This window comes from Cydia pomonella, chromosome 10 (assembly GCF_033807575.1).
Source record: "Cydia pomonella isolate Wapato2018A chromosome 10, ilCydPomo1, whole genome shotgun sequence".
Classification (NCBI taxonomy): Eukaryota; Metazoa; Arthropoda; class Insecta; order Lepidoptera; family Tortricidae; genus Cydia; species Cydia pomonella.
The window spans coordinates 8,388,797-8,407,861 of record NC_084712.1 but is presented as its reverse complement, the minus strand read 5'-3'; the positions used below and the strand labels follow the sequence as shown (position 1 = coordinate 8,407,861).

General features: G+C 36.8%; 4 protein-coding genes across 4 annotated transcripts in view; 2 read left to right on the top strand and 2 right to left on the bottom strand.

Moving 5' to 3' along the window:
• The window catches only part of LOC133522016 (uncharacterized), a 30,060-nt gene extending 23,743 nt beyond the window's left edge, over positions 1–6,317 (top strand). Inside the window, exons 2-4 of the mRNA XM_061857189.1 lie at positions 868–999; positions 2,825–3,011; positions 4,742–6,317. Coding sequence (XP_061713173.1) covers positions 868–999; positions 2,825–3,011; positions 4,742–4,799 — 377 coding nt within the window. The 3' untranslated portion in view covers positions 4,800–6,317. The remainder of the gene's footprint in view (positions 1–867; positions 1,000–2,824; positions 3,012–4,741) is intronic.
• Positions 6,318–6,349: 32 nt separating this feature from the next.
• On the bottom strand, positions 6,350–11,429 carry LOC133522015 (uncharacterized). The gene is made up of 7 exons (XM_061857188.1): positions 11,086–11,429; positions 10,811–11,012; positions 10,160–10,477; positions 9,847–9,952; positions 8,938–9,053; positions 7,868–7,929; positions 6,350–6,537 (listed from the first exon to the last, which is right to left on the bottom strand). Exons 2-7 carry the CDS (start codon positions 10,994–10,996, stop codon positions 6,465–6,467), a joined length of 861 nt encoding a protein of 286 aa, XP_061713172.1. The 5' UTR covers positions 10,997–11,012; positions 11,086–11,429; the 3' UTR covers positions 6,350–6,464.
• A 71-nt stretch (positions 11,430–11,500) lies between these two features.
• On the top strand, positions 11,501–14,523 carry LOC133522009 (zinc finger CCCH domain-containing protein 10-like). The gene has a single exon (XM_061857183.1). The coding sequence runs from the start codon at positions 11,768–11,770 to the stop codon at positions 13,238–13,240; it is 1,473 nt and encodes a 490-aa protein (XP_061713167.1). The 5' UTR covers positions 11,501–11,767; the 3' UTR covers positions 13,241–14,523.
• LOC133522014 (uncharacterized) lies at positions 14,523–18,715 on the bottom strand. Its single transcript, XM_061857186.1, has 2 exons — positions 16,504–18,715; positions 14,523–15,703 (listed from the first exon to the last, which is right to left on the bottom strand). Exons 1-2 carry the CDS (start codon positions 16,760–16,762, stop codon positions 15,099–15,101), a joined length of 864 nt encoding a protein of 287 aa, XP_061713170.1. The 5' UTR covers positions 16,763–18,715; the 3' UTR covers positions 14,523–15,098.
• Between the last annotated feature and the right edge of the window lie 350 nt (positions 18,716–19,065).

Below are 19,065 nucleotides of genomic sequence, written 5' to 3'. Positions count from 1 at the left end.
GCAGTAAAGTGTTGCCGTTCTATTCGAAAAACGTATCGTACCTACTTTTGAGTACGATACGTTTACTCATCCTAAGTACCCTTCGAGAAAAAACTGGGTTATGTTATGTGGTATATTTTCTCACCATGAACTCCACTCATTCTGTGCTTTTGTTCGTATAACTGAAGGACCTCATTGAGTTCTCTTCGCACTTTGCCACGACAATGGCTTATTCTAGGTCGTCTTTAACGTCTTCTCTGCACAACAATGCATTATCTGAAAACCGGCTTACACAAGTCCATATGTATTAGCGAAGTAATAAGCTTTATGAATCGTGGGCCTTGTGTTGAACGTGAGACTGTCAATTTACTTAAGATTTATATTCCGTGTGTAGAATACATCTGGAATACATGTGTTACGTTGACAGACAAATCTCGTAAAAGCTGTCTGAAGCCTCGTCTAGCTTACGAGTATTTATGACTCATGAACAATTCTCAATGATACAAGCAATAATAGACGATTTAGAAAAGTCATTCCCTAGATTAACTAACCCGATAGGAAATCATAAAAATGTATTTAGCTTGTCGAGTACCATCGGAGAAACATTTAACTGCATGGCCATTCTTAAACAGTACAATAAATGGTATGGTAATTGTACTTCCGTGGTTACGGTACGTAATACCCTATGGCCTATATGAATTCTTAGCTGTATTTCCGAGTGCTGTCCGCGATCGAACAAAATAATTACGTTAGATCATACGTATCTCATCCTTTTAATTTGGTATTCTCGTTTATACAATGCGTCTCATCATTTGCATACCCTAAGGCATAGTCTAGAATGCCTAAATAGATAATTGTAAGTATGCTAAATTTATTTTTTGTTCGCAGGACTGGCGCTGGTGATAGCGGGCGGTGTGCAGTACTCCAACACGCCAGCGTCGGCGACGCCGGACGTCGACAGCGGTGTTGGCACGCTCATCGCGGGCGGCGTTATCTTGTGCCTCGGCCTACTCTTCGCCGGTAAGTTTACATTCTTTGAGTCTTTAACATCACACTGAGGCCGGCCGCGGGCTGGAGTATTAGCCAGGAGTGGATATCCAGCTTAAGCCTTGGTCTCCTCTTGAAGTCCAACGCTGCTTAGATATTTTTTTTTATATAAATGTTGCTGTATTCATGTGTGATCAATCCCATATCATGCTCGCTACATGGCTCGTGGCGTGCAGACTGATCCGATTCAATTAAGACCTTGAGGCCCAGGCGGGCGACCGATTTACACTTTTTTCCTATTTTTTATACACGTTACATAATTAAGTATAGCAAAGCATAGATAGGTACATCGTCGCTGACTCTGTCGATTGTCGATTGATAAACCCATGACTATAGAAGATATTCATATTCCTAAGTGTAATAAAAAAGTTTATATGTCAAAAAACATCAAAAACTACTACATTGACACAGTTTAATATCGCCCGTATAATATAATATTAAGCACAGTATAATATTAAGGTACGTTTATTTAGTAAACAAAGCAGCGCCAAAGGTTAAACGGTAGCGTTAATGCATTCATGACCTTAACCCGAAAGATTGCGCGCCGATACGCCGTCCATTATCGTTTCCTCGTCGACCACCTTTCTTTCATTTACTATGTTACTCACCCGTAGATAGAATCCCCATTCGTTGTTGAACGTTACAAATTGTAGGGAATCACAATAGTGACCTGTTACTGTCATGCCACTGCTGCCGCCACTGGGGCTGTAACAATGCGCATTCATACCTCTACCTTAATATTTGTGTAGTAAGTTTTTAAGGCCTGGTTCAGTATTTATTTTCCGTGACTTCTGAAAGTATGTTACTGTTACTGACTTTACTATTTTATTAACTTACTAGAATTACTTTTCGGGACATGAAGGAAAAAGTTGGATTGAGTTCTTGAACATCTTCTCTGATATACTTACTGGCAAAGGTTTCGTAGCCGCATTCGGCGCTGGAAATGTCGTGTTTTCTAGAAAACGTGCATTCTAGAAAATTCGAAGCAAGGGTTTCAATAATAATATATGTAATATGCCCTTATACACTCAGTTCACTCTTGGTTGCTTAATATTATATTTCATCATATACTCGTATCATTCATATGAATGTGTTAATACCAAAGTTTACAGATAAATATACGGAAAATCTTTAGGTGTAGGTATTATGCTCCTAAGACCCTGAGTACGCAATTCTTGTACATATTCCAAAATCTATTTTGAACTTTTATTATGTAACTAAGGGTTCCAAATTCAAAACAATTGCTTCTGGGTCTCAGGAGACTATACATACTTACTTAGCTTTCATTCAGAAACATCCTTGGCATTGGCACGCAAGCGGCGATGGAACGAATTGTGTAATGTGAAAATGTACCTTGTTTGCTTCTCTAGGCAATTCCGTTATTTTACAGGTTGTTATATGCTGTAGGATGACTGTAACTTTCTTCGAATTTATTAGTTTTTGTCGGTAGTCGCCGTGTTACACAATGAATTAATTTTTATTATAATCACAAACTTTTTAGGCATACATATACTTAGTGATTTTTGTATTTTCATCAACAAATCAAACATTTATACATTTAAAAAAGTGACATTTGATGAAGTGGAACTGCTGATACTGATCAGAATGGAACTCTTCAACGAAGCATAGGTCACGTTTGGCGATTTGTCCTCTTCGCTGTGTTTGTTAAGCAAATTAAATTTCAAGACAATTTTTGTTAATTTCATTGTATGAAATCCTAAATCAACAACAATCTGTCTTTCACCAGTCTCCCTCATTGAAGTCGGTTTTTTTTTCTTAAAAAATATTATAACTACAGGTGTCGGCGGCTGGGCCTGGTCAGCAAGATGGGGCGGCGGCAAGGAGATGCCATCAAGCGGTGCAGCCGGACTGACCGCTCTGAACCCGTCCACCGACCCGCTGGTCGCCGAGCAGTACGCGCCCGTGCGCGACGCGCCGCCCGCGCCCGACGACGAGATGCGCAACCTCATGGACAACAAGGACTGGTGAGTTACTAGTTAGAGGCGATGTTGTCTCAGCCGTCCCGCTATACAATTAGATACCTACTACTACGCGTCACTGTTAGGAAGTGACAGGTGACTTCAACATAATTAATTATATAGTACGATACAAGTACTGTGATTGCGTGTTGCGTACTCAAATATTACAAAAACAAAAGTAACTAGGTATTGAATTGTTTACATAAGAGCACGTCGTTGGAATAGTAATATTACAATATTGGACACGTGAATGGATAATAATTGATGGCCTCACGCACTTCAGAGTTGTTTACTGAAGCCCGCAACAAAGGTACATTACGTCTATTGTCAGACACGGCAGGTGCGAAGTGTTAAAGTTCAAGCGGTTTGCACTTCATCCATTGTCGTATGAAATAAACCAAAACACGCGATGTGCAAACAAAGTTCCATATAGTCACTTACTTATACTCGCACAGTACCTGAGGTATTATTTTAGTTGAGACCGGAAATTGCGAGATCATAAATGTGATTTTTCTGTGATGAAAAATCTTTTTTCATCTCCCCTATTCGGAAAGTTCACCTTTCATAGGATGATAGCGGGGTGGAAAATTGCATTTCCCACGATACAAGTGCGAAAAATAGGAAATTCGAAACGAGTGGCGATAAATTAAAACACGACCGAAGGGGAAAGTGTTCTAATTCGACACGAGTTGCGAATTACTTATTCGCACATGTATCGTACAACGTTTTACAGTACATATGGCTCTTTAAATGTTCGACACAGTAACGTATTATGCTAATTTTCGCACTAGTGCGGTAAAGTAGCACCATATGTACTGTAAAGTATTTATATTTGTACTTCGCACTTCTAGCAATGGATAACGCATTTTCAGACCGAGTATTATCGAAATTAAATGTCAATTGTACTGCACTATTAAAAAATATATACTATATACTTGTATTTATTATTTAAATGTATGAAATCAACAAATATTTTTGAATAAATCCTTAGATGTAAATGACGATGACATTCAGTTTAACTTTTTTTAAGGCGCGTATACATTAAGGCCGTTTCAGACACATCCCAATTTAAGATCGGATTGTCTATGGGTTTAGTTTTTATATGTAATGGCGCCATTTACATTTTGATCGAAAAAAAATCTAAATTCTAGGCATAACCTACATTTCCTGTGTTTGAATTTCGTCATAGTCGAAATGATAAGTAGAGTGTTTAACTCAAATAAAAACCATCTCAACCTTGGTTAACAAACTAATATTCTTATTCATTATTACATTAATTACGTCTGAATCACTGCAATACACATCCGTCGAACTGTTACTTACGATTAATGACGCACGCTGCGTGTTTTCTCTCTTCTATTATGATTGTATAACATTAAATTGTTTTGAAAACCGGTCCTGAATAGCTGCTTAGCTAAGCTCGCAAACGCTGATATTTATGGTACAGTCAGCGTCAAATACTTCGTAGCAATCAAAGTAGCCAAATAGTTCGGTACACCATATATTTAGTATGGTGTACCGAACTATTTGGCCACTTTGACTGCTACGAAGTATTTGACGCTGACTGTACAGTAACCCCCTTATTCATAAACGTTTACTAAAGTTACGAAGCCGCTAATAATCGTTTGTCCCTTTCCGACGTATTGGTAAGATGGAAAGGGACAAACTATTATTAGCGGCTTCGTAACTTTAGTAGACGTTTATGAATAAGGGGGTAATGTTTATCTTATTTTCAGCCTAAGCAGCGCGGAGGAGAGCGACAAAATGTTGGACGGGCGCCCTTCTATCGCGTAAAGCCACGCCTCCGCACCCGCCGAAGCGACCCTGCGACTCTTAGGGCGCTCTGAGATACAATTTAGCCCCCTTACATAAAATCGAGTGGTATTATTGATACATTATATTTAGACTTACTTGATGTAAGCTACATTAGATTCATAAGAAAATTATTTTACAAAGGTGACGAATGAGTAACAATATCGTAGAATAGTGTTTCTAGTAATGCCACTCGAGAAATTGTGACCATGGCATGATGTGCATTTCGAGGTACAAAGTGTTGATTGATTACCCAACAGAGATAAAATGTCAAATGTGTGCTTGTTTGTGTGATAGTATTTTTTTAAGCACTTGCGTTTGTACTATTCACTACCAAGATATGGTAAGTACAGTCGACGTCAAAGATATGTTTAGATTTTTTGCCTAATTACAAAGGATGAATTTAGATGCAAAAGTGTAAACATCTATTTGACGTCGACTGTCCTAGAAATCAGTTAACAACGATGTACAATGGTACAAACGTTGATAGTTTCGAATCCCATGATGGGCTAGATTTTTAGAATCAATAAATTTAGCCAGTCCAAGTGTTGTGCCGAAGGCAAATTTATAATTATAATCGTATCTCAAAAATTCGCCTTCAGATTACTTCTATGCATTTAATTAATCAAGTTGTAAGTAATTACTGTAAGCGAAATTACTTAGTCGAAACACGTTTGGTGAGGATTGTCTTAATTAATACGAGTAATTAGTGAAAGACAAGTGGCCAAATTTACGTCCAGAGTAATGTATAGATATAGACATCTATATTTACTACCTATTTATTGTATCTTAGAAAGACATTGTCTTGAAATTATCTGCTTATTTTTAATTGCAACTTATCAAAATAAAATATGTATCTCAAAGTATTAAACGACTTTAAAAATTAATTTTATATCTCATACGAAATGAATAACTAAGAGCGTGTTCATCAAGCTGTTCAATATTTATAGATCTATAATTATTTATATTTTTTTTTTCGTTTAATTTGTCGTCTCGAATATTGAAATGATTTGTGTTAAGTTAGGGCCGTCCTGTGTAGATGTAAGCGCTAATTGCTGGTTAAACATGGTCGTGTTTAGAGGTTGTTTTGTGTTGTATAGGAGTTAGTTTAATTTATATGAAACTGATATTATGTTAAGCTCTCTTGAAAATCATTCAATAGTTTTTGAATATTTAGACATAAAGAAACTAATGTACAAGTATAACTTCAGAAACAGTTGCAATTTTTATAAATCGTGTAAATATATGTGGAGAAATAATTATAGAAAGATTACTTATGTAAAATGTAAGTTCACACTTAACTCTATGTACTTGTTTAACTGTACTATAATTCACTTACTGCAGTGAATTATGTTGAATATATTTGGACATTTTTATTTACAATAAATATGTACCTATCTAAAGTACCTACATATTTTTTTTTTTTTTGCATGTACTTAATTTTGATGATTTTATAGATGTTCACTGATGATACTTGAATATATCTCATATTCTTAATTACTTATGCTGTTTTATTTCATAAAAAGAAAATGTGAGGTGAGATTTATGGTTTTATTATTTGATTTCAATGTCATTCCAACATTATTAGCATTAATGTTACACAAAATATAATTTCATATACACTAAGGTAAATAAACTTAAACCTATTCAGTCTCTTGTAGTTCTGCGCCACCAGGGAATTCCAGTCACATCTTCTTCTTGGCAAAGAATGGCAGTTGGTCTGAAATTGTATTATATAATTATGTTTCATTTTTGTACAAACCCGAAACACGCACAGAGAAAGCAACTTCACCCTTTGCTTCCTTTTCACCTTTCAACAGTCGAATAAGAAATTAAATGAATGCCAGACAAATATGCTACTGCCATTCTAAAACTCGGTTGATTATACACACGTGTTCAGTTATGTCCACAATACTGGCCCCTCTTAACCCTTTTCCAGGGGCCCATTTCTCGAACGGTATTAGGCTAATATTTTTAGTGTGTTGTCATAGTAACTCTATGCTTATGCTTTCTGGGCATCCACTGTTTAGGGGAACCTCGACACGAGAGAAGAATAGTAACTCTTACGAATTGACAGTTCGTGGAATAATAATATTACTCTACTGCCCGACCAGAAATATATGATCATTGTCATGGGGGCGCTGTTATTCTCATGTATAAGGTGACGAGTTTAGTATGAAAAATTTAGTTCCAAAGAAATTCCGCGATATGGCGCGTGATCATGTATTACTGGTCAGGCTTTAACCCTTTTCCAGGCATAGTACGATTTATCGACCACAAACGCGCCATTAGAATTTTAACTTTAGCATTCCGATTTAAGGTTTAAATTAGATTACACTTTCAGGAAATGTTACTTGTCTTCAAATGAATCATCAAAGCTGTATTAATTGGAATATATTTGGATTTTTTGGGAAAACCTTGTAGATTGGTGCGGCCTGGAAAAGGGTTAATACTGTTCGAGAAATGGGCCCCTGGCCGCACCAATCTACAAGGTTTTCCCAAACAATCCAAATATATTCCACTTAATCCAGCTTTGATGATGCATTTGAAAACAAATCATTTCCCGAAACTAATCTAATTTGAACCTTATTAAATCAGTTTCAGGGTTGAAATTCTATTGACGCGTATGTGGTATATTAATCATACTATTCCTGGAATAGGGTTAACACGTTCACTGTCCCTATTCAAAATTATGTACATATATGACAATTTGTTATTGACAAAGTCACACGTCCAAGTTGAAGTTGAGAACCAATAGTGGAAGCAAGGACTCCTGAAAAAAAGCTTCATGACCCCACATTGTGGGCACCCGGACAGGGAATGTGTTAATAGGGTTGTCTCCATCTACAAATCTTAGGGCAGAATTGTATCCCAATAAATTTATTTAGATTATAAGAACATGTTAACAAGGCAACGTCATAAAACCAACGTTTGGTTAATATAGAACGTAATACAAGCGTAATTCAAAAAATTGGAAACAACCCTATTCTCATAGTTCAAAAACACCAACACAATCTTCATTAAACTACTTAAACACGAAATAAACTTACCTATATACTTGGCTATGAGGTAGTGTGGACGAAAATAATGGACAAGCCGGTGCTGGCGCTTCCTGTAACATTTTTTGCAAGTTATAGCTTGAAGAAATTAAGAGTTAGGTACTCTAAATTTATTTAATATATAAAAAATATTTTAAACTTATGCACATGCAAAAATGGCTGTACCCATTACGCCTTGATTTCAACTTCAACATTTATTCAGCAAATAGGCCACAAGGGCACATTTACACGTCAACATGGAATTTACATACAAGCAAAAACAAGCACAACAACAATTATTATAAAATACAATTCATTGAAAATATTAATGCAAACTACAGTATTATTGTTTAAAGAAAAAGTAAGTAAAATATTATTATTACTACTTAGATATGTATAAAGTCTCTAAATGTCGAATTACAAATAAAAACTAAAATATTAATAATAAAAAACACAAACAGATACAAAAAAAATCTAAAATTAGTTAATGGTGTAAATATCTCTATATGTCAGAACTAAATGATTTTAACCAAATTATCCTTAGAGATGTATAGAATCTCAAAGAGTCAAAATTCCGTATAATTAAAACATTCATTAGGATAAAAGAAACATACGAGAACCGAATGAGGTGTCTCACTGTTATTATACTCAAAAATAAAGTTAGCTTAAACAGATCAGCCTCCACAAACAGCACCCGTTCACGAGTATGACCGTAAACCTTAAGCAAAGACTTTTAAGCGAGCATGACATGAATGATTTCATTTTAATAAAGAATGGTAACTCGCAGGTAAAATGGTAACCACATGTTACACCTATCGAATATAACATCATGTCAACTAATATTAAAATTGGAGTCAAACCAAATAATTTAGTTTTCAGAGATGCTCGAAAATTGTATGTAATAAAAAACTCTTAGGCTATTTATTATTAAGCAACAACATTTAAATAGGTTTTTTTAACTCTTCTTCTTTAAGTGCCTTCTCCATCCCGAAGGATGGCGACCTTATGTCTATATGTCATTCTATCTGAAGTCATGCGAATTTTTAACTCTATCTGTTAAAATAAAGTATTTGTATAGTAACCTGTATGGGCTGCAAGGGTATGTGCATGTTGGCGCGCAGCTTACGTTGTCGGATCTCGCGCCGAACGCAGCACTGCACGCCGAGCAGCACACAGCACACACAGGAAGACAGGCATCCTGCAAAAAAAAAAAACAAATTTAAATCTTATACCTAAAGGTAAAACTGACCCATACTGCAAGTATTAAAACCTAATCTGCTATCATTCATCTTCTTGAAGCTATGAATGATTTGTAGCTACTGGAGAACTCCGTACACCAGATGGTGGATACCATCAACTTCTCCAGCATACTACCAAATTTACACCAAATATATCTATGTATATGTAAGAGCACCCTAAACCGATGAGCGTGTATGAGGAATGTCATGAAAGTGAAGGAAGCGAAAGAGGTATGTCAGGATCGTAGCAAGTGGAAATCCGTGGCCTCTGCCTACCCCTCCAGGAAATAGGCGTGATTATATGTATGTATGTATATCTATGTAGTACATATTCCTAAAGTTGCAGTTTGTCAGCGCTTGATGGAAAGAAGTCTATTACATTTAAGGAAAATACACAAAGTAAGAAACAAAGATATAAAAAAGAGAACCATTGAGACTCAAATGGAAATGGGCAGGCCACATTGCTAGACTTAATGATAAAAGATGGACACTTAAAACAAAAACATGGTCAGGGCCTATAGCACAAGGAAACAGGAAATCAGGCAAGCCACAAAGGCATTGGGCAGAAGACATTTATAAGCTGGATGGAGTCAGCCAAAGACCGAGAAAAATGGCATGGGTTGGAGGAGGCTTTTACCCAAACGGGGTCCATTTAAACTTTCATTCATGTCAAATAATATATATAAAACTGTTAAAAAATTATGGAATAAATATAGCTTTAATAATAATACTAACATATTTCTAAATTCTTACCTATATAAACTAGGACTCCTAAGTCCCCATTTCTGTTGGTACGCCTTAACACAATTCCAGCAATACATAATGAGATCCCAGTTAATATCCCTACAACAAATATCACCTGAAAAAAAAAATATGATTAATACTTATACTTTAAAGATCTTAATATTCAGTGCCAGCGGCAGGTTGCCGGCAGTGAATGCATTAATGAATCAAAGTGAAAGTCCAAGCGGAGAAACTGAAATTTCAATATTTCATTTCCTAATTATTTTGTTTATCCAAAATCTTTATTAATTTGATAATGGCATGGTAAATTATCGAAAATTACCTGTAAAATGTAATAGCACACATATTCAAAGCCAGGACAGTGGCCGCCACAGGCACCAATCAAGGGTTCAGGGCTCGCTGAAGGTATAGGAGGCACTGGTGACCTCCCTGGAGGTTTCATACGGTTTTCCATATCACATATTGGCAGTGAAAATGCAGAAGCACACTCGGGAAACGTGTATGCTTGTGAGGCTGCATTGTGCATGGGGAGCTTCTCCCCTTTCTTGTAGCTCCTCCATGTACCAGCCCCATATGGTGACTGGTAGACAGGCGATGGGGGACCATACTCTCTTACATCTTCATTATAGTAGTGGGGAACCTGAAATAGAAATAAAACCTTTGGTCAGTTACTACTTAATGGGTCATGCATATATTATTCTTCCTTTTCGGAAATTTACCGTGAGCACCAAATTCAAACAATAAAATCGTTTTCATTATAATATTTGAAGGCAAAACCTGCATTTCTAAACGTGTGTATGTAATTTTATAAAGGAAAATGCCATAATTTTATTCAAAAACGTTTATAAATTGTGCAGGGTTTACAACACAGAAACATAGGTCAGACAGGTGTTATAATTAACATGTAAAAAAACACCACATTGAAAAGTGCAAGTTAAATATAACTCGAAACATAAGTAAAATAAAAACTTACATGATAAGCGGTTTCTGAGGTGGAGCTGTCCGTCCCCGGGACTTGGTATACGGGCGGGTTGATATCTTCCGCCCAAGGAAACTTGGCCCTTTGTTGAGCTGCAGAAACGAACTGCTGTTCGCTTCGCGGCACCATCGTCGTCTGGTACGGATGGACGCTCCGCGGCGACACTTGTTGTTTAAACATTTCACTATAATCTTATCTGAAAGAAACGCACTTTAATGACACTGAAAAACAACATGTGGAGCTTTTATTGATCATAAAATTTGACTTACTCCATTGTATTGGTTCTGAATTACGATGCTATAAATCGGCATCGTACGTATATTTGAAGTATGTTATATTTATTTTAATTAAATACAGATGCTATAGCCTGAATATCATTTATCAAATTATCACTATCACACATTCGACATATCGGCTACTACTTCGTATAGTATTAGTACCACCACGCCGCCATATTTATTTTTGAATGATTGGATTGGATTTGTTTGGTTTAATTGGCGAATCGGCGTACTGAGATAGTGTTGTACTATGGTTGTGAGTTGCACTCAAGAGCAAAAGAGTGGCATGTTCATTTAAAAGTTCATTCCTTAATTTTTCGTATTTTGAGTCGAGTCGAGTCGGATCGGATCTGTGGTTGTAATGCCAAACGAAAACCAAAATCGTCAAATGCAGTGCAGCATAGAACGTAGTGATTATATGCTCTTTGTATCGTATCATTGGTCATAATCATAATGTCATAGTAAAAATGTAATAATATTACAGTTTTTTCGTGATTTATGTAGAATGTTTTTTGGAAAATATGTGGTGTGATTTTCATTACGACACATGTGGTGGAAGCAGGAGAAATAAATACGAACTAGTCCTGTACGTTCCAAGGCATCAAATAGCTGTGCTGAAGGCAGACGATAAAACAATTTAAACAGTGATCTTTTAATTTTGGTAAGAGGCGTAATGGTGCTTAATGATGGAACAATGATTTCCGACGACGAAAAAGTAGCTCTGGCGAATATCTGCCGCGATTATGTCCGAGGTTGCTGCGTGCGTGAAAATTGTCGATATACTCACGAAAAGCCACCTATGAATCGTTTAAAAGAATTGTTCCGGTTTTGTCACGACTATCAGAATAAAGGTTGTTTCAGAAATAATTGCAAGTTTCTGCATTTCACTCTGGAAGAGGAAGCGCATTTTTATTCCACGGGCAACTTTCCTCAGACAGATCCTAGGGAACGTGGAATGATCCCAGTATGCCAGGCGTATTTACATGGCTCCTGCTCCAACCCTGAATGCAAGTTGATTCACCCTCTTCATCTAGCCACTAATGAACACCACCCTGAGATAAACATGCCACCACCACATTTCAATCGTCCACCACCTATGCTAAGAGATGAAGACTCACCCCCTGAATGCAAAGTAAGGCGCTACACTTATGAAGACGTGGCTATAGAGAATCAAATACCTGCACCAAATATATGCCAAAACTGTGACTCCTTAGACCATAAAGTAAAACTATTACATGATAACATAAGTGTTTTGCTGAAGAAAGTAGCAGACTTGACAGAGAAAAATGTTCAATTGACTTCTATGAATGAGTTTTTACTGGAGCAGGCAGCTGCTAATAGGGGTGAACAGTCATGTATTATTACATCCCGCCATGGATCTTCAGCTCCTGTGTCCTTAGCTACAGTTAGCATGACACCTGTAGTGAGCCTCTCTGGTGCATTGCCTGCTTTAGTTCCTGCTGCTGCAACTCCAAATCTAGCTCTGGCACCAGCGGCATCCAGAGCTCAGTTGCTAACTCCAGCCCCACAATTGTTGACAGTAAGTACAACACAACAGTTGATGGGTAATTCGGGAGCACTCATAGTGACTAGTGCGGGTGCTCAGCAGTTAATGCAAGTGAGTGATTCAGGGACTTTGATGGGAGGTGGACAGACAGTAGTGGCAGTGACACCAGCACAGTTGACACTGGCACCCCCACCGCAACAGCTCATGGGGAATGCATCTCAAACAACAGTTCAGCAGCTTGTACAGCAGACGGCACTGCCGCCACAGCTAGCGGCGCAGCAACAGCAATTTACGGCACAGCAGTCCGTGCAGCACCTTGCTGCTGCCCAGCAGAACGCCCAACACCTAGCTGCGCAACAGTCAGCACAGCATTTGGCAGCGGCGCAGCAGTCCGCACAACAACACTTGGCGGCTCAACAATCGGCACAGCACCTAGCTGCACAGCAGTCACAGCAATTAGCCCAGCAATCTGCTCAGCAGCTAGCTGCTCAACAGGTCCCATCAGCCCAGCAGCTTGTTCACCAAACTTCCACTCAACAGATTACCATCTCCAGCACTAGCCAGCCAATGGCTCTTTCGAATTCTCAAAACCAACCCTTAACATTTCCAATTATATCACAGAGCATATTGCCCCACTGATTTTATAACATTCTGAATTAAATTACCTATGTAGGCCATGGGTCTCCAAACTACGGCCTACTACACCAAAGGAAGAGGGACAGACAAATTTAGCTATATGGAACTTGGTTAAAAAGTTTGGATTATGGCACTTGCTGGTGATTAAACTGTTACAATAATGTTTGAATTTACTTTTAGTGAATCATGTGAACACCAGTGGATTATGAATGACCATTTTATTGTTTTAATTTTGCAGTATTTTGTTGTAAATCCTGTAATTATATTTAATTTTATATCCTACTATATCACACATAGGGGAAAATCTCAGTTTTGTAGCTTGAATATCTTGAATCTTGAATAAGGCACTTTACAGTACCTAAGAATATGAAGCTGTACATGAATATATATAGGAATATGTTAATCATGCAATGTATTTTCTATAAATAAATATGATATTAATGATTACATAGGTTTGCGATCGAAACCTCTTTTTGCATTGTAGTAATAACACTGTTATGACATTCTTTTTATGTCATCACATGCCAGTCTTTCCTATAAGTAAAATAAAAATATTATTACTAGAAACCTTAACACTTAAAGAGTCTGTTTTCACTGGCAATTCTAAAAATCTTATGAAAATCTAGTGGTATCTCCCACAAATAGACAATGAATCCTCAGTTTGAAATGCTGGCGTGCACACTACACAGCTCTTTCTAACACTTGTTAAATGTTGCTATATTGTATACGATTGTGTATAGGATCAATACATATTAGTTATTTATTTATGAGTCCCTGGTTTTGTAGTTAAATATGGCAAAGGCTCACAAGTAAAATCCATCTTTAATAGTTCTGCCAGGCTGTTCTCACTGGTATATGTATTGCTGCATTTTATTAAGTGTAATCAGCCCCTTATATTTAAGTTAGCATTTTACTGTATTATTAAACCAAAACTTGTCCATTCATTGGATGCTAAATAGCCCCAAATTAGTGTCTTGAATAAATTTTAATAAAATACGTTTTCTTTACTGTGAACTGTAAAATAGGGTAAAACCACAAATGAATGATAAGGCAGTGCCCAGTGGTGCCCATAAAATTAAATAAGGTTGAACATGCCAATAACTGAAGGGGAGACTACAACAGAATACAGATATTGTTCTGGATTTACCCTGTTTTACCATTTTCTAATCTAAACGAAATGTCATGTACTTTTACGTGGCTTGGTGATATTGAGCTATGTTAAGCAATTGGTGTAATTATAGGTAATAATTTAAACTATTAAAATAAAACGAATTGTTCCATACAAATTGTTATAATTGTAGCATCTATACATGTAGGTTAAACTAATCTTTAATACACAAATTGTTATAAAAATGGCGCCTAAAAGAGAGCATTGCAGTACCCCTAGTGTAAATAAATTCGATTTCGAAACGTGACGTACGCGTTTGCGTTTAGTCTCATTTTGTATTGGATTTAGAAAGAGCGCGCCAAGCGGGACGTTTTGGAAACTCAAAATCCTATACAAAATAAGACTTAACGCAAACGCGTTCATCACGTTATGATGTCGATCAAATTTACACTAGGGGTACTGATCAATCAATTAAAGTATTTTTCACATATCTTGCCTACAGTGACAGCTGTCATCTCAATACATTTTTGTTTATAAACCCAGTATACTGTGTAATTACACAGTTAGTTGCCAAAAATGAGAAGATTGTTCTTTCAGAAAGATGGATATTTTATGGAACATAAATATTGCAGTGATATAAAAACGTACTACAAACTATTGTCCTATTAGCAAACTTTCCTATTTCGTTTATTACTGAAGTAAAATGTGAAGTCTGTTTGTCTTATATAAACAGAGCGGTTTTCATAGCTAATTTCATACAGAGTCGTTAGTTTTCCTAATGTAACACTCATTCTTTTTATACTTCAACAATTTACCGCGAGTACCGAGCACAAAATCACCCGTCCTATCAAAAGCTATTGACGTAACTTGATCTGGAACGTTTGAGATTAATTTCATCTGGCCAGTCTCGTTCTCATGGAAATAAACCAAATGGTCACTGGCGACGAATACGTTATCCTTGTGAAACGAGATTTGCCCCGCACCGGTGTATGTCACGTTGCCAATGTGCAAGGGCATCGATTGCGTTGATTTCAAGACAAACAGCTGTTCATGTTTGATGAAATAAAAGTTATTATTATCATCGATTGCCAACTCGTTTAACGCCTCTAAAGTATTAAAACGAATTTTCTTTTCGCCATCAAGTAAATATAGCTCTTCTACGCCATTATTGCTGTTAGTTATGTATTTATTACCGTTTTTGTCGACGAAAATCATGTTTATTTTCAGTAAGGAGTCCGATACTTGAGTAGCATTATGAGTTTCATAGTCGTAGCGGAACATTCCCTTTTCGGTGCCGAAGTATACCTTGGCATCCTTCTTGTCTATCGCTACTGAGTAGCTTAGCCTTTCCGGCAAACCTTTTAAAAATACAAATAAATTATTTAATGGCGCAAAAGTTAAACATATCACCGTATAATAAAAAATCCACATTTAAAAGGGTATTGGCATAGAGAAATAAGAAGTAATAGAGTGCTCACGATTTTCCGCTAATATTATAACTAGAGTAACCGAAACTCTATTTTCAACTCCTACACTTACTCCGGTTATAATATTAGCTGAAAATCGTTGAGCATTAGACTTTATGTTTGCCGCGATATCTATTGTCGAGTAGCAGTACTGAGAGTTCCGCTACTTGATGCTAGATGTCGACTGCGAATATAATAATCATTTTGGTACCAAAACTGATGTATGGAGTGAGCACTATTACTTCTTATTTCTCTATGGTATTGGCTATACCTACCAGCCAACTGGACAGATACAGGCACTAGGCATTTTACCCTAGGTACGGTTTTATTTATTTCATAGGTCACTGGTTCATATCCGGCTCAAAGGATCATAAGCAGTATTAAAGCGCCACGGCCTCGATCGAACCTGCTCACAAAATTCAACTAGAATCGGTTGAGAGATGCAACCTGCAGAGGAGTACCGGACATACGAAAGCATTTTTGCCCAAGCTGAAACGGAGACTTTCGCTACAAAGTAGACAAGCTACGGATATTGTTTATGATAGTTGTTAAACACAACTTATTATTTCGCAACAACGGTGAATGAAGGCGAGCATAAAACTAGTTTAAGGTATTAAGGGGGTAGTTAAGGAATACTCAACTTGTACAGGCATTTAGAAAAAGGAGAGAATCATCTAAAAACTAGATCTTACCCTTGATTTTCTGAGCAGTTGTAGTCTTAAACTTGACAACATAGATGTCATAGTAATAACCATCATCGTTGCTTCCGGATTTGACATAGAATAAGTTTCCGTAGACATCATAATGGGCGTCCGTAGGCACCGCATCTCCTATGTGATACGTGTCAGATACTGTATATTGATCCTTGTCGATATTTAGGTCTGGTTTGCACCGAGGTAAATCGAATGCAACACAACTTCTCAAAGCAAGTAATAAGACAAGAAATTTCATGTTTAATTCAAACAAAAGGGACGCGTTTAACTCTGTAAGACTTTATTTCTAGTGCGATGATAGCAGCTCATTATTTTTATCGACCAATATAAGCGTATCGTAATTAATAAATTACCTATAATGGCGCATAAAATAATCGCAATTTCTCAGCGCATATTATAAATAAAATGGAATATGTACCTATATTGCACTCGGATTCCGTAGGTATTTACATAAATATACTGAATGTAAAAATAACTTGTTTTAATGTAAAATTTTAATTTAGGAAGCACCAAACAAACAGTATAAATATTATCATGTTATTCGTGTTGTACAAAGGAGTATTATAAATACAATTATTAAATACAGCAGGTTAACTTAATAGAATAGTTTCATTTTTTTTTATCATATCAACTCGTTCATTTAACAAAACATGGATCACTTAACATAAATCATGATGCTGACTAGGTATCCGAATAAAGCAGACTATTTTAAACAAAATTGTAATTTACAACATGAAACTACGATTAGGTAAACAAACCTATATTTTTTTACGTGATAATATTGAGGATCCGTATGGAGGGTTAGCCAAATTGGACTACCTGGCCCATAGAAATCGTGTAATTTTTTTTTCTTGTAGTTTTTTTAAACCAGAACATGATACCGAATATTTCGACTATTTTTGTAATGAAATCAAATACCCTGTATACTTACACGTTTTTACTGTTTAATGGCCAGTATCAAGGTTACCATCAAGTACACACACTACACAAAAATAAGTTGTTTTTAACATTTGTCTTCTATTGCACTATTTACGCTTTATAACAATGAAATAAAACGGGAACGGCTGTCCACTCCTAATGGAATCTTAAAATGTATGAGTTTATAACTATATATTTTAAATACTATAATGTCGGTTTGAAATAAGAGTATGTTTTTGCTTCCGTCTCAGTTTCAATGTATTGTTTGGCCGATGACACGAAACAAAACCTCTTTAAACGGCGCTCTTTAGGCGGCGGCCTAAAGTTAGACCAAGATAACTCTGCGACGATTATGATAGCATAGGCTGTGCAAGAATAAGAATTCGTTTATTGTTTACTGTGTCAAACAAGATGTTAAAATGATACAAAGGCACAACTGTCGCGGCGTTCTCATTATGTATACCTCGTGTGTTCATAAGTTTTGAGACAAAATGAATACTCGAATTATATAAATGAAAAGAATTTATTTTTATGATACAGTCATAGGGTTAATAAAACAACATTGTCTTAGTAAAATAAAAATAGAATTCACTCGAAATGTCCACCTTTTTTTTTAATACAGGCTCTTAAGCGTGGTTTCCACTCTTCAATTGCTTCACGTACTTTTTCAATAGGGATACGCTTCGCTTCTCTCACTAATGCCCGTTTCAGGGCCTGAAGGTTTGGATGGGACTTTCGACATACCCTTAGCTCCAATTCCGTCCACAAAGAGTAATCCAAAGGATTTAAGTCTGGGCTTGAAGAAGGCCATTCCTCAGTACTAATAAATCTGGGCAAATTTTCTTTTAGCCACTTTTGTGTAGATTTCGCTTTATGTGATGGTGCAGAATCTTGCTGGAAAATCCAATCCTTGCCAGCGAATAGAGTGGTAGATAGGGGTTTTACAACGTTCTCTAGAATGTCACTCTGATAATTTTGAGCTTTGACTTTGACACCTTGGTGACAAAAGTGGAGTGGCGTAACGCCTTCATATGAAACCCCCCCACCATACCATAACGCTAGCCGGATGATGTGTGCGTTGGATATTTCGCACGTTAGACGGAATGTCCTTTGAGCTTTTGGCATAGATTTTATCATTCTGCCTGTTAAATTTTTCCTCGACGGTAAATATCTTCTCATCCGTGAACAAAAATTTTCTAGGATCGTGCTTCTTAAGCAGCATCCGACATCGTTGGAGCCGCAATTTCCGTAGACGATCATTTAGATAATGCACTTTTCTCTTACTATACGCCTTTAATTTAAGATCATATTTAAGTATTCTATTTACCGATATACGCGAAATGCCAGTCTGAAGAGCCATCTTCTTCTGCGTGCGGCACGGATTTCGACGAATTCGTTCTTTGACCATCTTTATGTTAGCAGGAGTCCTTACAGATCGCGGACGGCCAGTTCTTGGACGGTCGTCAATCTTTTGTGTCTCCTTGTACCTCTTTATAGTATAATATACAAAATTGCGACTAGCTCCAATACTCTTTAATTCGTTAAAAAATTCCATTGGTTTTTTCCCCGCCTTATACAATGAAATTACAGTACAGCGCAATTGTTTCTTCGCCGCCATTTTGA

Excerpts from the sequence above, each read along its gene's own strand:
- LOC133522015 (XM_061857188.1), bottom strand. The coding sequence starts at position 10,996 with ATGTTTAAACAACAAGTGTCGCCGCGGAGCGTCCATCCGTACCAGACG. Across the intron at positions 9,054-9,846 it reads AGGAGTCCTAGTTTATATAG|GATGCCTGTCTTCCTGTGTG; the intron begins GTAAGAATTTAG and ends TTTTTTTTGCAG. Across the intron at positions 7,930-8,937 it reads TACCCTTGCAGCCCATACAG|GAAGCGCCAGCACCGGCTTG; the intron begins GTTACTATACAA and ends AAAATGTTACAG.
- LOC133522009 (XM_061857183.1), top strand. The coding sequence starts at position 11,768 with ATGGTGCTTAATGATGGAACAATGATTTCCGACGACGAAAAAGTAGCT.
- LOC133522014 (XM_061857186.1), bottom strand. The coding sequence starts at position 16,762 with ATGAAATTTCTTGTCTTATTACTTGCTTTGAGAAGTTGTGTTGCATTC. Across the intron at positions 15,704-16,503 it reads AACTGCTCAGAAAATCAAGG|GTTTGCCGGAAAGGCTAAGC; the intron begins GTAAGATCTAGT and ends TATTTTTAAAAG.